Raw genomic sequence first — 18,761 nt, forward strand, 5'->3', positions numbered from 1 at the left:
ACTACACAGGGCTGGACTTACAGCACTAATGGCTGCAGAAATAAACAGCAGAAACAGACTCCAGCATTGACTGTATAGGTGTAACCTCCCAGTAGGCCGATCTGAAAGGAAACTGATTCACTGTGTTAAAGAGGACCTATTATGCTCCTTTTCAGGTTGGGTATGTTGGGTTTCCACTAGAACATTTACATGCTTTAATGTTCAGAAATACCAACTCTGATTGGTCAGTGCTTCCGGGTCTATAGCGGCACTTTATACCCTTAGAAATCACCAGTAAAAGCTTCCAAACTAAAATCTTCACAACCAGACATATTCCAGCAGGAATATGATCAAAATCAGGGAGAAATCAATAATATTAGCAATCAAGATTACATTTTTCCCTGACCTTGTTCAGTGCTGGGGTTTGTTATTTGTGTGGCAACACATGAAAGCAACACACAGGCTATTTAAGATGGTAAATATTCATGTAAGCTAATGTTAGCTAGCTAACAATGGAGGACTTCAAACTAAATATGTCATCGCCTAACGTTATCGGATGCTCGGTGTACTTGTTGGGGACTTTCTGACCTTTTCAGCTTACAGCAGTACCAGCAAACAGAATTATATTGATGGAAGACCAATCGAGCAGAGGAGGACAGCACTGAAGCTATCCATGGTAGATGCTATCACCTTCCTCTACCATAACTCCAAAGAAACCATGATGATTGGATTATGTAAATAGTTCAGTTAGCATCAGTTGGAGTTCAAGAAGAGTTCATGTGGATGAAGACTTTACATATGCTTAGTAAGACTCAAACTGTCTAGAACTGCCTATGGCATTGCGTAATATGTGTGTGTGTGTGTGTGTGTGTGTGTGTGTGTTAAAACAATCTACCTATATAAGTCTATAGAGAACAATTACGTTTGACGGTCATTTACAGGTGCCACATGTGTGATTAGGGCATACAAACTGTAACCATGGTAACAAAAACAGCATGACAGGGACAAGCTCAGTACTTCAGGACATCAACTGCATCAGGCTTGGGTCGGGTTTGACAAAGACAGTCTGTGGTTTAGACATAAAATACTGGCTTAGACAGTGGTGCCTGTAACTGGTTCTATCCTCCAGGCGTCAGTGTGTGGATGCCAGTAATGTCCGTTCAGAATTCTTGTATGTGACCAAGAGTGTACCGCAAGGTTCAGTCTTGGGTCCGGTCCTCTTCACAATTTTTATTAATGACATTGTCACATCCTTGACCGACTGTCATGCTCATTTATATGCGGATGACACAATTTTATATTGTATTGCTGACTCTGTAGAGCTGGCCATGGAGAAGCTTCAACTTTCTTTTAAACTTGTCTTCTCTGCAAATGAGGGAAAGTCAGTGGCCGGAGTCGCACTCTACTATCCAAATGCACACACACGGCACAAAGGCAAGTTTCGTTAAAAAGTATTTCTCTGCATTTTCAGTATTAACACTTTAACCAGCAGCTGCATGCTGTATATTCAATAAAATACAGGACACACAGACAGTACACACTCTGTGCATGTGTTTTGACCAACAATATCATGACAACTTGGTCAGTTCACAGTGGCACAGTTCAGTACTATCGCCCGAGTGTTTTATCTCCTACTATACATCAACTTCTTTAGCTATTACGCCTAGTAACATAAATGCTGCCTCCACACGTCTGAGTGTAATCAAACATATAAAACAATTCCTAAGAGACAACCAACACAATAACATATAGCTCATCTCATCACAGATCATAGTCTGACTATTTATTTACTCCTTCACTTAATATGTTTTTTTTCTCCTTTAAAATGTCTGTCTGTGCATTTGTAATAACACACTGTTAATGTTTTTGAATTTTCAAATTGTAAATTTGAATTGTAATTGTGCCTCGGCAACACATTAGAAATATCATGCCAATAAAGCTTATTGAATTAATTTGAGTTAAACAAATTAGCTTAAGCCTGTAACAAAGGATGACAATTGTCTGAACAATTCTGTTCAAACCAGAACAGATTTTTCTTTTTAATGTCATTTTATTTGGCCAAAAACAATCAGCAAAACAGAAATAGTACAATGTATATGGTTGAAATTGTCTTCCCATCCCATAAAACATCTAACTATCCCTGAGATTTGCTCATTTATGATGACCCACACATAATGGGAGACAAATTGTAAAGTCATCTGCTTATGTATCATTTTAAAAATGAATTAAAAAAAGACTGAAGGCAGGCTGGTGAGGAAAATTGTGTTTTGCATAATATAGCAACCATACAGCCCATCAATAATTAATGTTATAGTGGTTCAGGGAGCCACAGTCTCCAACATTTGAAAATGCAGCTTCAAATACATTAATATGAGGAGGTAAAATGTCTGTTAAGGAAAAACAAACAAGATGCTGCTTTTAACACAACCGGCTTCTTTTACAACATCATCTTTTATTTCTGTTCACTTTGTGTGTTCTCTCCTCCTGAGCTTTACAAAGCCTTGACTATCACTGCGACCTAAACCACAGATTTCATGTGCAATTCTGACCATTTGGCTACGTAACTCAGAGCAAGCATGGCATCTGTACATTTTCAAGTCTTTCATTTGAAAGCTTTTCAGTGTTTGTAAAAGTCACAATGATTTTATGGCTGAACTTGAACTTGACAAAGGAAACGTCCGCAGCATTAACAACAGAAATATGCCGAGCTGAACTTTCACCACGTCTGCCACTGTGAGCTCCAGATAGAGACGAGAAGAGTGTGAGAGTGCAGAGCATGCTCCTGTGCGTTTTCCTTTGTGTGTTCATTTAAGTCTGTGGCCTTCACCTGTCACCATCACCAGCTTGTCTTTCCATTACAGACAACAGAGGATGGAGAGGCAGAGAGGTAGAGGGTGGAAAAGAGAGGCAGTGATTGAAGCGGGAGCTGAAAGAGTGCGACAGAGAGTCGGAGAGGAAGAAGGGAGGCAGACTGATCAAGAGTGAGGGACAGCAGCAAAGGAGAGACGGGGAAAAACAGAGAAATTCAAAAGAATAGAGAGGACAGAAGAGATGAGAGAAATCACGTTGAGAGGGACACGAGAGTGATAACCAGAGACGGAGAGAAAGATCAAGGAAGAAAGACAAATGCATGTTAAAAGAGGGGGTCTGGTAAAGCTATTAAGCTTGGATTCAATAAATCTGCATAAAAACCCAGCAGTTAGTCTGTAATGACCAGGCCTCTGTGTGTGTGTGTCTGCACGTGTGTGTGTGTGTGAAATGGGCACTGAGGGTCGGACGTGTGTGGGTGCGTCTGACTGTCTCTCCTTTTGTCTGTGTGTCTGAGTGTGTGTTTGCTCTGTGTGTGTGTGTGTGTGTGTGTGTGTGTGTCTAATGGTTGTCGAGGACCTCTGCGTCGTATTTAGAGAGAAAACAATCATCCTTGGAGCAGGAAGCAGAGCTGCCTAATGAAAGCCAAGAGAGACCCCAGACCACAGCGCAGCACAAATGGATGGGTCTGACTCTCGGCTCGAGACAACCTCCCAAACCTCTCTCCTCCACCTCCTCCACTCTCTGTCTTCCCTCCACGCCATTCCACTCTGTACAATTTCATTCGCACCAGACAAAAACACTTTTTCCTTCACAACACGGCGGCTGCTCGAGTCCGATTTTAAGACACAGGTAATTGCCTCTCGTGCTGTGAATGGCTCAGGCTCATCACATCCAGGACATGGTCAAACTACACTGCACTCTGCTACTGCAAATCACCTCGCCTCTTCCTCGCTATGAAGGAGGCCCGGCTCCTGCTCTATAAAATCATGTCTGTTCGCTGTCCTGGCTCCACAATGGTGGAACGAACTCCCAAGTGACATCAGGACAGTGAAAAAGTCTGCACATCTTCCGCCACAGACTGAAAACTCATTCGTTTGGCTGCACCAAAGTCCATAAAAGAGAAAGACGAAGAAAAAGTACATCCGCAAATTTGATGAAGTCAATGTGTTTGCATGATTTTTGCTCTTTTTTGGGTTATAAATATATTGGATAAAGGTTTCAGCTACCTTAAAGGTGAAGTAATGTCATATTTCCGGCTAAAAGGAGCTGTTTTTCTAAGGGTTTCTGAGGTTTTCTTTTCACAAGTCAAATGTCTTCCCAAGTAAATTGAAAGACAAAACTGACTTTTGAAATGATAGTATTTGAACATTATCCCTGCAAAGCTTCAAAAGAGGTGATCTTATCTTGCAAAAGAGACTGAGTCCTTTCAGTGTAGAGGCCTTATCATCAAGTATTCAAGCTGTGTGGTCGTATAAGGCCTGCCCAGCACTAACTTTTTTTTTTTGTTAGAGGATTTTACCAGGTCAGATCAGGACAAGTCTCAAGACAAATTTAGTCACAAAGCAGTCAAGTCATTTTTTTATGAATCAAGTCTGAGTCAAGTAAATGAAAACATGGTTAAAAACACACAAACAAATAATACAGTCACATTATGTCACACTAAAACAATCATTTATTCCTCCATTCTCATAATTTACATTGGCTCACATTTACAGCAAGTCATTTCCACGTCTCCCACTGAACCTCTATCCTTTGCTTATTGTACCTCTCTGCTTGTGTATTTCTTGTCTTACCCATTTTAGCAGCCCAGTCGCTAGAAGAAAATGTTGGCATTGTATGTTTCTGCAAACCAAGGATACGTTACAGCACATTTGTATGTTTTATACATATCATATCGTTATTAAAGTGATGTAGTATATGAGCTGACATAGTCATCGTGAGATAGAGGGGATGGTGGATGGCATGACATCTTGGCGAGACGTCTGCCAGGCTGCAGACCACTGTCTAAGAACAACAAACAACAAAACGGGTTGTTCAATCAGGACCACTTTAGTCAAAGAAAACCTTATTTCCATTTGCAGTATTATATTAGGCAGTATGGCTCTGTTCTGAGTAGGGGTGACCCCGAATAGTCGATGATTCGGTCATTCAATTCGGAGAAGTCTGATTCGACTGCCAGTCTCGCCGTTGAATCGTCGCAAAATGTGGTTATGAAACAAGACCGTACTATTCTGACTATATGGGGGTGCTCACTGCTGCTGAACATCTTGATTTTACATAGAATGTATTTGTTTTCTAGTAATTCATGATATATAGCCTATTTTGATACAAACATCAGCCTAATTTATGTTAATAAAAAATTGAAAATGACGCGTGCGTTTAATCAGTAGGCATAATCATTACTAAGAATGAATAAATCACCCAGTTGCTCGATCCAAATAAGCTGAGGTGAGTGTGCGCTGCAGGACCATCAGAGCAGCACTGAGGCCTACGGTGATTTACGGTGGCGGAGCGCATAAACAAACACTTTGGAGGAGGTATGTGCTTGGCGGAGCGCATAAACAAACACTTTGGAGGANTGTTTTAGCTCTTTTCTCTGGAGCAGAAACTGACGCAAATGAGCTCATTAATCAATGAGGGGGAAAACAACATGATTCGACGATTAGTCTGCTAAAGGAAAAATCTGTCAAATCAGATTCGACTATGAAAATTCTTAGTGGGGGACACCCCTAGTTCTGAAGCCTCTCTGCCTTTCCTAGGTCTACAGAGAAAGCCTCCTCCATGTACCTACATGAAAAGCCCAAGGCAGGAAGAGCAAACCTCTCTACCCTTTCACGTGCAAACAAGGAAAGCCTGAGGCAGACAGAGCAAACCTTTCTGCCCTTCCATGCGCCTACATGAAAAACCTGAGGTGGGAGAGCACACCTCCCTGCCCTTCCATGTGCCTACATAGAAAGCCTAAGGCAGGGAGAGCAGCAGCAAAGACCCCCTGGGAACAGAACAGAGCAGCATCAATGACAAACAGAAATGACATTGATAAGTCAGACACAGCATGAAAAGGAGGAGCTGGGTCGGAGGCAGGTTGCAAAGTGGCTTGCAGAGGAAGCAGCAACAGTAGGCAGGCCAGAGCAGTTTAAATAGGGCGCCCTAAATGAGATTCACCAACTGGTTGCATAGAAAGGAATCATGCGATCTACCAGCTGACTCCCTTTGATCAATCAGCTGCTCCATCAGATGATTGGGCTGTTTGAGATCAGCTGATGTAGCTGGGATGTGAGCTGAGCTTGACATCGCGTCCTGCCTGAACTAAAGCTATGTTAAGTCCCTGCTGTGTTTCCAGAAGCTTTTAAGCCACCAAAAGTGATGAGAAGTGACTCATCTCTGTCATTCTGCCCGAGATAATGTCAAGAAAAGCTGTTGTTTTACCACGATGACAGTGCCATGAGACGCGGTTGTTTTTAAACCATGACATTGGTGTATTTCCTGCTGGGACTGTCCCACTAAAAGCAGGTATAGTAAGCCAAAACATGATCTTTCCTAATCATAACCAAGTGGTTTTTGTGTGTAACCACACGTTAACTACAGTGTTGCTAAAACAAATGTAATGTATCTGTGGTGTTCAGAAACATACAATGACATCATTTATTCTGGTGTTGGATTTCAGAGTTATTAAAACACATTTATTTTACACAGGTTTGATTCCTGTTCATTTATGTTGTCAGCTTGCATGTGTACAACTACTCTGAAGCAGAGAGGCATAACCATCACAGACAGACAAGCAAACAGGCAAACATAATGTTACCGAACACGGCTTTAGTACAATGGCAGCTCCAGGATTTTTATCATTAGGAAACACTCTGTCACGCACACCTACACACACAGATTATCAAAATAACAATAATGACTCTTTTTATCATCGCTGGGGATGTTTAAGTTCCACACACACACACACACACACACACACACATATATATTCAGCCTATCAGTATGATTGTAATACTGTAGTCGCCCTCTACATTATCAGCTGTGACATATAAATTGTAGCCCTGCCCCTTCCTGTTTTTGTATCTCCTGTCAATCAAAATTCACCCAATCAGTGACCTTGAAGCCATGAGGGCTCGACACACACAGATGGACACACACAGTTCGTCCACAGTCTGTGAAGAGGGCATCACTTTGCCATGTAGGGCATCAGGCTGCAGAGCTGAAACAACAATGATTGCCTGCGTGTGAAACCTAAAGGGTTGTACTTTATATGTAAGGCAAGACAAGTTTTATTTATAAAACATTTCAGAAGTGTTTGTAGTTTTAACGATGTCATTATGTCAAATGTTTGGGTAGATTTGCCTTACTAAATAACCAGACTGATCCAACTTTGACCGCATATATAAGCATGATTATTGTACTATCAATCAAGGCCTCGCAGTCTGCTTTGGTTTTCTCATTCTCTAAAAAATTCAATTATCTCTTTAAGATCTTTATTATGTTGAATCTGTTTTATAGTGTTTTATATCAGCGAGGATTCACAGTGCAGAGTTTAGAGTCACCAAGGCTGCAGCAGCATATTGGTGTTGTTTTCTTTGTACTGGAAGTTTGATACAAAGTCATTCGATTCACTTCAGTTGACTGAACAGCTGCCAGGCCCTGAAAACCTGTCAGATCCACCGCTGTATAACTTTACAAATGTATGTACGGCAAGCCGAAGAGAAAGTACGTCTTCCCCTCTTCTATTCGGAGATTCTACTGCAACAACAGTGACATTTGAAGTCTGTAATTGTGTGGCATTTTCCTTCATTACAATGACTTGTAGAGTTGTAAATATGTGGATTCAATTTTCACTGAGGTTTCTCCAGCTTGAGTTGGCTCGGAAACACTCGCAGTCACTCACTGGGAGCCGGTTTTTGCTTCAGATAGAGGGTCATGTGCTGACAATTCATACTGGTTTCATAAAAGCAGCGATATAATGTCCGACTCAGCCAATAACACTTAATACAATTTTTACAATACAAAACGCACGCAGATGTACACGCACATAGACTCCGACAGACTCACAGCCGCACACATGCTCTTGTATGTTCATGCATAAAGACGCAAAATTTGCAAAATTGGTTTTGATAGCTGTTCATGTACAGATTATGCACATACACACAAACAGGCGATGTCTTATACCTTCACACATCAAGCCAGGGACGGAGACATGGGCCAGAGAGAGACTTCCTGTGTGTGTGTGTGTGTGTGTGTGTGTGTGTGTGTGCATGTGGAATACGATGCCAGTTCTCTTCAGTGCTCATTAGAGACGTCATTGAGCCATAAAGGTTATTATTATGACTATGGCACAGAAAACAGCTCTTTTAGCGAAACCTCACTTTTGGAATCAGCGAAACTTTTGTAGTTCAGCCGAGGTTAAAGGGAGACATGGAAACAAATACACAGGAACAGACGACCGAAACAAAATATCTTCGGCAAATCCATCAATTGAAAGCTTACCTTGCGCTAACAGCTCCCCACTGAGATTTAGTGTTTTAGTTTTGGTCAGATGCATGCCTACTGGATTTAATATTAGTCTGGTTCCTTCACTGAGGTCAGTCCAAGCAAATGTCAGTACAGAAGATATACAAGAGAGGAGTCAGACATTCAGATGTCAGATTTTAATGACCTAATGCTTTAGCAGCTCCAACAAGTCTAACTGCAGTACAGGGACACAATGAATCTTCACTAATTAGTCAGCTTAGGTTCTCCAGGAACAATCAATCAGCTGCATTTCAACAGGTTCACTGCTGCGACACCAACAGCTGGTTTCAGTGAAACTTTCTGGTGCTAGTAACAACCACTACTGTCACAGTCCTAAAGCAGTTGCAGTTTTTAAAATGACATTGTTACAGTGGCCATTTTGTCAGATATATCACCAAGCAAATACTGACATGCATCTTTTATCTACTCTCCAAAAACCGTTATTGTAGCATTATGTGTAGCTACTCTTTTTATAAAAGCTGTGCTATGCTTGCAGCTCTCTGAGTCTGTGCTTTGGCCCATGCTGCCCTTTCTGCTTTGAGCTAAATGCTAATTTGAGCTATCTAAAGCCCCTTTTCTTCTGCACAAAACACCCACTAACGCCCACAAACGGAATGGTTTTAATCAGCATTCACACCCAGGTCAAATGACTCTGTAGTAGTCATGGGTATTTATCACCTCTGGCTTCAATCAGCATTGATGGGAACACAACACCCAGGTCAATGTGCCAATTTTAGCCCCTTAACTGGCTAGATGTAATGATGCGTGATCACAAAATACCGTCCATCTCTTTTTTTATTTTTAGCGGGTTGACCCGTGTTTTAAAAACCCATGTACACCTGCTAATTTTGGTGGAAATGGGGTGTAAGATCAAGATCACACCTAGGCGTGTGGCTAGAAATGCACTGCCAGAAAAACCAGTCTTTCTATGGTAAGGCATGCCTGGTGTGCGCGTCCCGATTTTCTAGCAGTTTTTAGATGTGAATAAAAGTTAGAATACCATATTCCCAACTCCTCAGCCCAAGGCGCGGAGTTCCCCCACTTGTCAATTTCACACTGGCCCATGCAGCCAATTAAATCGAGCAAGAGGACGGCTTTACCATTCTTCTGTTGTCTGTTAATGTGCTACACTGTAAACCCTGATTCACTCACTCATCTTAAGTTTTTTGGAAACAGCTTGCACTCTTTACTCTTTATTAAACTTTTAGTTTAGTACAACACAGTAACATCATGGTTTTGAGTACACCAGACACAAAATGAATTTGTCACAAGATCATTGTCTGACAGGAATTTTATGTCAGTTTAACATAAGTTTTGTAAAAAATACACTAAACTATAAAAATATATTGTGGTGAGCTTCAATTTCTCAATTGTTAGAAAAAGACTAAGAGATGAACTCTGAACCAGGAAGTGCTCTTTATTTCACCTCAGTACAACTTTGTGTACAGTAATATCCACACAGGTATACGACTTAAGTCATGGTGCAAAATGTCTTTTACTACAACATTAACTGTAGCACATTAGAACTACTATGAAATACATAAACATTAATCACTGCATATTTAGTAATTGTGAGTGATTTAGAACACATTTAAACAGTTTTCTTTGGCGTACGGCCTTAAACACATAGTCTCATGCATGCTGGGAAACTCAACCCACAATAAGTTGAGTGCTCAATGACAGTGTTGAATCAAGATCAAGATCAAAAGCAATGTTTTTTTGTGTCAAGTGAACATAAAGGTTTTATGTCATGTTATGTTTTATGTAAAATTTCGTGTCATGGATGGATTGGGGTTTACAGTAGTGGGACAATGGCAAAGGTTGATATTAGTGGTATTTAATTTCAATAGGTCACCCCATTATTCAGACACTAATTGGTGAACACATGCATGGAGTTGCACAAGCAGTCAGGTAAATCTCTGGTGAGTGTAATGCCGTTTACTATATAAATAGGCTAGCTAGCTAGTTAGCTTCTGGTCTGTGAGAAAGCTACAGAGATTTGTGACGGTTTCATGTAGGTTACAGACTTTAAAAAAAAAAGAGAGGAGACCAAAGCTTTTGGAAGCGGCCGCTCCTGTAGCGATGTGTCTCGGTGTGACTAGGGCCTAACAAGCTCAGAATAACAATGCTAACACACTAATGTTTGGCAGGTATGATCTTCACAATGTTTACCATCTAAGTTTAGAGTGTTAGCATGCTAATATTTGCTAATTATCACTAAATGCAAAGTACAGCTGAGCCTGAGGAAATGTTATAATTCATCCTCTGGAGAGAAACGCATTTCATGGCAATGCATCCAGTAGGCATTTCTCTCAAAATCACAAACGTCAGCGTCGTGGTGGCACTACAGGAAAAGCCAGAGAATCATAAGTCATCAGGATTCATCCTTTGAAGACAAAAGACCAAAATCAAATGCCTGTACCAAAATAATGTTGATCCAGTTAAAAGTTGTTGAGATATTTCTGTCTGCACCAAAGTGGAGGACCGATCAACACTGACATCCCTACAGCCACACTGCTTTACAACAAGTCTCTTTTTCCTCTTTATGCTTCAGTAGCTACAGAAATGTAAATGTTTCAGTAGGAATTGATATTGAAGAGAGTTAAAAAGACTAAACTAGAGGATTTCATGCAATAAACATCCAAGGCTGCATCTAAACCCGCATCATCACATTTAAATGGAACAGACATTAGGACAAATCGAGGAGGGCTTTAACAATATATTTCATTGTTGTATTGCTCAATAAACGGCTCTTGATTCACTTCACATGATGGATTAAAAGATGCATTTTGCTCAAAATCTGCTGACCGACCCTGTGCTGTGGTTGTGCTGAGATGATATCTCCTGTTTTTGCCACAACAACTGGGTGTTTCTGTTTGTATCGTGCATGTTCTTGTACTGTGAAGCGAACCTTTTGTTCTGTTACGTCTGCCGATGAGAAACAACTCGAAACAAGTCGAGAAAAACTCCAGTTTCGTTTTGAAACCTCAGCAATTAAACTCTGACGCACTCCTTACTCTGTGAAGTGTCGGTTGATAACTTCCTTGCATACCATCCTTAAAAATGCAGTTTGTGGACACATTTTGGGATATTTTATTGGAGATTTTGTTTTTCAAGTACTTCTGGTTTCCAGTACTGTCAAACGTATCTACAGTACGGTGAAACTTATCAGCACAGAAAGCAGGAATTCGCTAAAGACATGAATTTACTGCTGAGCCTCCTTAAGGGATTCTTGATGCAACCAGTTATCTGTATTGGGAGGTGCCCAGTTGATAAACACTAAAGACTAACTTGTTCTCACCCACCACCCTTTCCTCTAACAGGCTTCTTTGTCGGCTTTCGCTCCAGTTTACCAGAACAGAGGAGAGTTACTCAAGCCTCCGGTGGTCATTCACGATTGTTGTCATGTTAATGCATGTGTGGGCATGGCATATGTAGGTTTCCACGTGTGTGTGTTTGTGCGTCTGTCCGTGTGTGTTTTACATGCTATTTTAGTATGATCCTAATGACTTTACAGAGTGCCAAGCATTTTAACAGAGCCAAGGAGAAGCTTGTAAAACACACACACACTCACCACAAGACAGAGAAGAGAGGCTGGCACACTGGAACATGGCAGTCTGGAGGGAGTCTGTGTGTGCATTAAGAGGGTCAGCCAGGGTGATGGCGACACATGATGAAGGAAAACGAGAAATGCGGGCCCGAATGAAAGACAGGCAGTGTGTGTGTCTGCGATTGTGTGTAGGCAGGGTCGGGGTCTAAAGCAGACACATGGCGCCGAGTGGCACTGCCTGGGTACGGGCGGGTTTGGACAGAGAGAGGCAGAAAGATTCAAACTGTGGTGTCGTGAAGGGAAAAATATCACCAAAAACAGAGAGAAAAAAGAAGCGTTTTAAAAACCTACTAGCTCCTACACCTACACTGACACACAGCAGAGTACAAGGTAATGCTGATGGAGGCACCTTAGGACAAGTAAGGGACAGAGGTATAATAATAATAATAATAATAATAATAATAACTTTACTTACATAGCACTTATCTAAACAAGGTTACAAAGTGCTTCACAAAGTGCATGAAAATAGGACAACAATAAGATTACAGTAATTATAAAACTGTTAAGAGCTGAGAAAAATACAGAACAATAAGAAATAAAACACGTAAGCTCACACAAGTACAAATCAGGCAGAAGAGAAAATTTTCCTATAAAAATATGTGTCCTAGGGATGACTAGTGAAGGTAGGCTTGAGGATCTCACGTCATGACTTGGAGCAAAGGTAGTCAGAAGCTCAGCTATATAACTGGGTGCTAAACCATGTTGAGCCTTAAAGTTATTAAAAGACTCTTAAAATCAATTCTGAAGTTAACTGGCAACCAGTGGAGGGAGGCGAGAACTGGGTGATATGTGACCTACGATTGGTCCCAGTAAAAATGTGAGCTGGAGCATTCTGAAGATTAAATGAGGCACGTAAACAGTGAACTACATTAGTCAAGGTGTGAGAAGCAAAAGCAAAAGCATGAATAAGCTTTTCTAGATTAGGAAAAGACACAACTGATCTAATTTTGATAATATTTCTTAGGTGAAGTAGCAGAATTTAATGAGATTATGACATGTGGTTCAAAGTTCAATTGAGAATCCAAAGTGATGGCTAAATTCCTCAATGTAGATTTTATATTGGGTGCCAGAGGACCAATAACCATTTGAAACTAAAAGGCCTGAAGAAAGAGAAGTTGAGAGTAATGGTAGAAGAGAACATAATGAAGAGGATAGAAGAATGCAATGAAAGAAAAGTTCAGTTTCCACCCAGAAACCTCAAAATGAAAGTATCCTCGTTGCTCTGTGAGCATTGTAATTAACTGCTTTTTTCCCTTCCCAACTCTGACCTAACAATTCAATGAGCACTCTCTAAAATAACTCTTTTTGGTTTTATCCTTAATTTTGTATGCTGGGATAATTATCTCACACATGCTAAAAAGTATTTGTGCCATTCTTCATTCTTCTACAATGACTGAAATTCCTTAACCTAACAAGCAGTTTGGTTAAACCTAACCAGCCCCTAACCAGAGATCATAATTCATAGCAATTCAGAGTATGAGCAATTCTGTAGCATACACCAGGCTGCTCCCACGCACTGTTCAAATGTTTATCTAAGAAAAGTAATGCACCAAAATTCATATCAAACCCATCAAATCATGAGCCAGTAATTCATGTATAACCCATGTAGTCTGGAAGACTGCGATCACCTGACCAATGCACTGATGGGAGTAAAGAAGGAAGTAGTATTAAGAGCAAAAAGTCCATCTGAAGGGGCAGGTTGAGGTGGTGGATGGGTCAAACAAACAGGTATTTTCCCTAGGATACCAGTGTTTGTGTCCTGTGTGAAGCCAAGTGAACTTTGACTTATTTTACGGTATGTCATCACCATGTTTATACTCCTAAAGCTAACCTACGAAACTTTATATTAAGTAATATATGTAACAAAATTTGTGGGGAGCCAATTTGTGAGACATCATACGTTGCTTACATATGGGCATACTTAGAACTACAACCTTGAAACCTCAAAAATAGGGAGGTAGAGAAACCAAAGCTGGGTGTCTGGGGGAAAAACTCTGAGTTTGTTTACTGTGTTGTGGTGACTTTAAATAGGGCTACAGATTTTTTTAAAGATTATTTTTATGGGCTTTTTGCCTTTACTGTACAGGACAGAGTGAAGAGGGGGTGAGGGAGAGAGCGGGGTACATGCAGAGATGGTTGCAAGCCGGAGTTGAGCCTGCAACCGCTGCAGCGAGGCATTGCCTCTGTACATGGGGCGCTGGCACTAACCACTACGCTACTGACGCCCCAAATAGGGTTACACAATTAATCAAAATATTATGGCCAAGTGCAATATCCAAATCGCAGCCTGCTGCATGTTCAAGGGGGCAGGGCAGGGCCAGCTCTGCCACTCTGTGTCACACACACACACACACACACACACAGGCCCTGCTCTCAGTGACAATGGGGGAGAGAGCAAAATGCTCCCAAGTATGGTTATACTTCACAAGAATTGATGCCGACACTGCTTGCTGCCACAAATTCATCAACTCCTGTGCATGTAAGGGCGGAAACACAAGCAATCTTCTGAAACATCTAGCCAAAGTGCATCACATACAGGCGGAGAAATGAACCGTTTTCAACCTCCTACCTTGTAGTTCATCTCCCGTTACCCCATCCACCTTGGGTATGTTATAGTCTATCATATTGATTTATTCGGGTTTCTGAGTTTTTTCCATTTTTTCCTAGTTAAAGGGCCACTGTGTAAAATGGGTTGAAAACTGTTGAAAACAGTGACATCAGTGGTCAAATTCTAGATAGCAGGGCTCACTCGCTCACCCCTCCTGTGGGGTAAATGACGGTGGCCTCGTAGGGACAAAAAGCCTTGCGCAGACACGAGTTTTTCAGGAGTAGGTCTATCTAGCGACGAGGTGAATATTTATTTAGAAATCTAAACCATGTTACGATATTGTAATGAATCCCTCACGAGCAGGAGACCAGAGTAGCGTTCCGGAAAAAGGCCTGTTTATTTGAGCACTCCAAAAACTCCGTTAACACTCCACTCCGTCCCAAACTCTGACTCTTCTAGCATAACACACACACTTCATACACACATACTCGTTTACCATACCGAGTGGGGGCCCCCTCCCCTCTCTGCTCCACCAATCTCCAGCCCGCACACTGACTGGCAGCGTAGCCGGTAAACAGAGCTCAGCTGTTTATTTAGCCTAGCAATATCTCCGGACTATAGCAGCTGCAATTGGCGACTTTGAACGCGATTTTGAGGAGTTTCTTGTAGCGGACACAGACCCAGAGCCATACCTGTTTGAGCCGGAGCATACAGATGAGGAACTCAGGATGCTGAGCGGGCAAGAAGAGAGGCTAAATCCTCCGCTCCCATTTTGCTGCACAGAATGGGATTCAGTGCTACTGCTACCATCGTTGGGGAAATATATCATCAGNTTTATTTTATAGCGATTATACACTTATATAAACATATTAATGGGTAGAAGATTCAGATTCAGATTTGACAATAAACCATGCCAAATATTACACACTGGCCCTTTAAAGGGTTTTTTCTTATCTGCTGCAAGGATGCAAGGACAGAGGGGTGCTCGAAGGCCCTCTGAGGCAAACGGAGGCCCTCTGGTGCTTTATAAATAAAATCAAAAATTGAAATTGAATTCAAAGAAAATGCTGTAGCAGAATGTTAATTCAAATACAGTGCTTACATACATAGAAAAAGAAGCGATTCTGTTCCTAATTTGTTTTGTTTTTCCACTTACAAAACCTCCATAAAGAACTGATAAGAGTATTATTTAAGTACCAGATCGATAATCAGTATCGGTAAGAGTTGTGGTATCGTTAAAATCTTACTATACCTATCCCTAAGGTAGACATGTTGCAACTGCTTTGTACCATGCAATGCTTATTAACCTCAAAAACAGGCAGACAGTGTTTTCTGTGATGGATGATGTTACTCAAGAGCCTGAATCAAATGCGCAGAAGGCAACTAGACAACTTAAAACACCGCAACATGTCTTGACAATGTTTCACAGTAATTCAAAGTACAAGTGATTTGTGGTCAATTGGTTAGAACGGTCTTTTAAGATCTTTTTTGGCCTCTGTTGTAAATTTGGCTTGGATGTGGCCATGAGCACAGTTTGGTTTGACTGTTTTCAGTATTTTTAAATGTTTTTATAAATATAAGGTAGAAATTAAATACTGCAGGGTGGGTAGTTGGTTGTCTAAAAGCATTCAATCTTGTTAGATAAGCTTTCACGCCAGCCCACATGATTAGTTTTAATTTAGAGTAAGTTTTTCCTTTTAAAAATGTGGATCCGCGGCCTCTGGACCACTGCATTCAGGCCGACAATGAAAAATGCGTGCAGTAATTGTCTGTCTGTGAAAGTCACCCGTACCATTTCTCTGTGCCTTTAATGTACACAGTGATTAAATGTCAACTTAATTGTGTTTATTCAGAGTTTATTTAAAGTGACACCGTAGCATGCTGTGCCATATCTGAAGCACTCATGCTAAACAGAGACATTTCCCAGCATTAAGACATACAATAGGGCTTTCATGGAGACTGTAGGAAACTAGTCCTGCTGTACCCCAACCACACACTCTGTCACACTGCTCCATGAGTGTGTGTGTGTGTGTGTGTGTGTGTGTCTAGGGTTACCATTTTTCAATGTATACCACATGTAGCGACCGTGTATCGCCTGATATGTTTTCAATATGGAGAAAAGGACACAGAGAGAGAAAGACATGGGGAAGCCATAGACGGCCACAAAATTTTAAAATTTAATAATACGGTGTTTATATTCAATATCTGGAAACACAAGCGGTTACCATGACAACTCAGCTACATCGAGGCAAGCAAGCGAGCCAGCCTTTCTTTAACTTTCCCTATAAGCCTCACCTTTCTGTATCCTCATTTCCCTTTCCTCCGCTCTCCTCCCACTCTCGGATGACAACTCTTTCGACAGTTTAATAAATAAATAAATGCTCGTCTCTCCCCTCCCTGCTCCATACATGAACCAGCCCGCTGCCAAAGGCTCCGAGCAGAGTTTACTCCCTGTAAAATAAAACGTCTGAAACAGTATTTGTTCCGCAGCCAGGAGCTTGTCGTCAGGTGACCCGCTGGAGTAAATCTTTTCAATAATGTCAAAGGCAGTGCCAAAAATCTGCCAGCGTGTGCCCTACTCCTACACACACATCGCACAGTTACAGAGACACACACACACACAGCGAGAACAATAACACAAACTCATACACGTCATCACATCACACAAGCGAGCACACAGAAAAACACACACTAGGTGGCTGATTTTAGGAAATGATGAATTGGAAGTGACAAAATGTCCTCACTTTATTCCGTGCCCATGTGCGCGCACACACACACACACACACACACACACACACACACACACACACACACACACACACACACACACACACACAGAAATGTCTTCACTTTGCATGATGTTTTTACCCATCTTTCAAAAGCACACACATACACACACACACATGGTCTCACCTGTTCCTGCGTCATGCTGTGCAGCTGCGTTTGCCAGGAGGCGGAGTCAGAGCGGTGATAGGCGGGGGGCGGGGCAAAGTCCTGCAGTATGATTGGGTCTCGCTCCTGACACAGTGAGGTCAGGTGACTGATATACAGCTTCAGTTTACTGCGATTCTGATTGAGATCCAGGAGAGGAGAGAGAATCTGAGGGAAGAAGGGAGTGATGGGGGACAAAAATAATTATTGTGCGCAAAATATAACAACAGCAAAGGCTAAACCAGCCCATAATGACTATTTAAAAGATTTTACCAGAATAAAAACACACATAAAGTCTTGCCAGAGAGAGACAGAGAGAGGAAAAGGTGGTGTGAGAACAGTGGATGCTGATAGCTATTATTTTATTCTTTATTATAATGTATGTAAAAAAAATCTGAGCACTCTATTTAATTACACACAAATGTTCAGGCACAGATTTTCTACAGGCATGAAGAGCAAACTGAATGAAAGAACACTGGTGCATATAATGAACTCTGATGCAAAACACCTGCTTCTTTGTATTTTCTGTGATTGGCTGAAGTCACTTGTTCACTGAAACCAGACACTCAACAGTTAAGTGAGCAACAAATTGAAATTTCGGACACATATGAATCCTCATCATTTTGCGTCATCACCGACAGGTTTAAAATCTGCAATTTCCTTGTCTAGAAAATCTGACAATCCAATTTGGATACTAAAAAATGGAGGAAAGTAAATATAGTGTCTTATATAGGAAATAGGAAGTGATTTTGGACACTGCAGTCCATGTCTTCAAGCACCAAGCAAAGTCATGGAGACTAAACACGAGAGCTCGGCTGATTCAAACACAGGCTGAAGTGACAAGAAGACAGACATAGAAATGACGAGATAATGAAGGATGGGATGTCACATTAAGTCACATAAAGTCAAAAGGAAACCCAAAGAAAATCCAAAACAGTAGTGCATAGTCTAAACACTCTAGAACCCCTGGGGCCTGTATGACAAAGCAGAATTAATGTCTTAGCGAGGTAACTTCAGGGTTAACCCTGGGTTTTCGGTCTCACGAAGCCGGTTCAGTTCTTATCGGGGTAGATCACCATGGTAACTTACTCTGAACGGCTATCTTGCTCCGGAACAGGGTAAGTTCAGGGTTGAATCTGATCCTATAAAAAGCACCACCCACTGGCCAATCAGCTGTTCGGAAAAAAATGACTCCGCTGACAGAAATGCAGCCCAGTCATGACGGGAAGTTTAATTCATTTGATTGATTTTGATTTGAAAGTTTATTTTGAACATTAAAAAAGAAAAGAAAGCAACAACAACAGACAATGAAAAGATTGTTCAAAAAGGAGTGGAAAGAAGTCGAACTTTCATCCCACCCCTTCATAAGAA

General features: G+C 41.3%; 1 protein-coding gene across 4 annotated transcripts in view; it reads right to left on the reverse strand.

The window, feature by feature from the left end:
- LOC126385035 (ELKS/Rab6-interacting/CAST family member 1-like) overlaps positions 1–18,761 on the reverse strand; it is a 211,662-nt gene that overhangs the window by 15,171 nt on the left and 177,730 nt on the right. For 2 of the 4 annotated variants that reach the window (XM_050036531.1, XM_050036530.1), the window contains one exon: positions 17,373–17,558. In XM_050036531.1, the coding sequence (XP_049892488.1) occupies positions 17,373–17,558 (186 nt within the window). Of the gene's footprint in view, positions 1–17,372; positions 17,559–18,761 lie in introns of those variants that run through there. The other 2 variants (XR_007569391.1, XR_007569392.1) reach the window with 2 other exon arrangements.

Source organism: Epinephelus moara, chromosome 23 (assembly GCF_006386435.1).
Source record: "Epinephelus moara isolate mb chromosome 23, YSFRI_EMoa_1.0, whole genome shotgun sequence".
NCBI classification, from domain to species: domain Eukaryota; kingdom Metazoa; phylum Chordata; class Actinopteri; order Perciformes; family Serranidae; genus Epinephelus; species Epinephelus moara.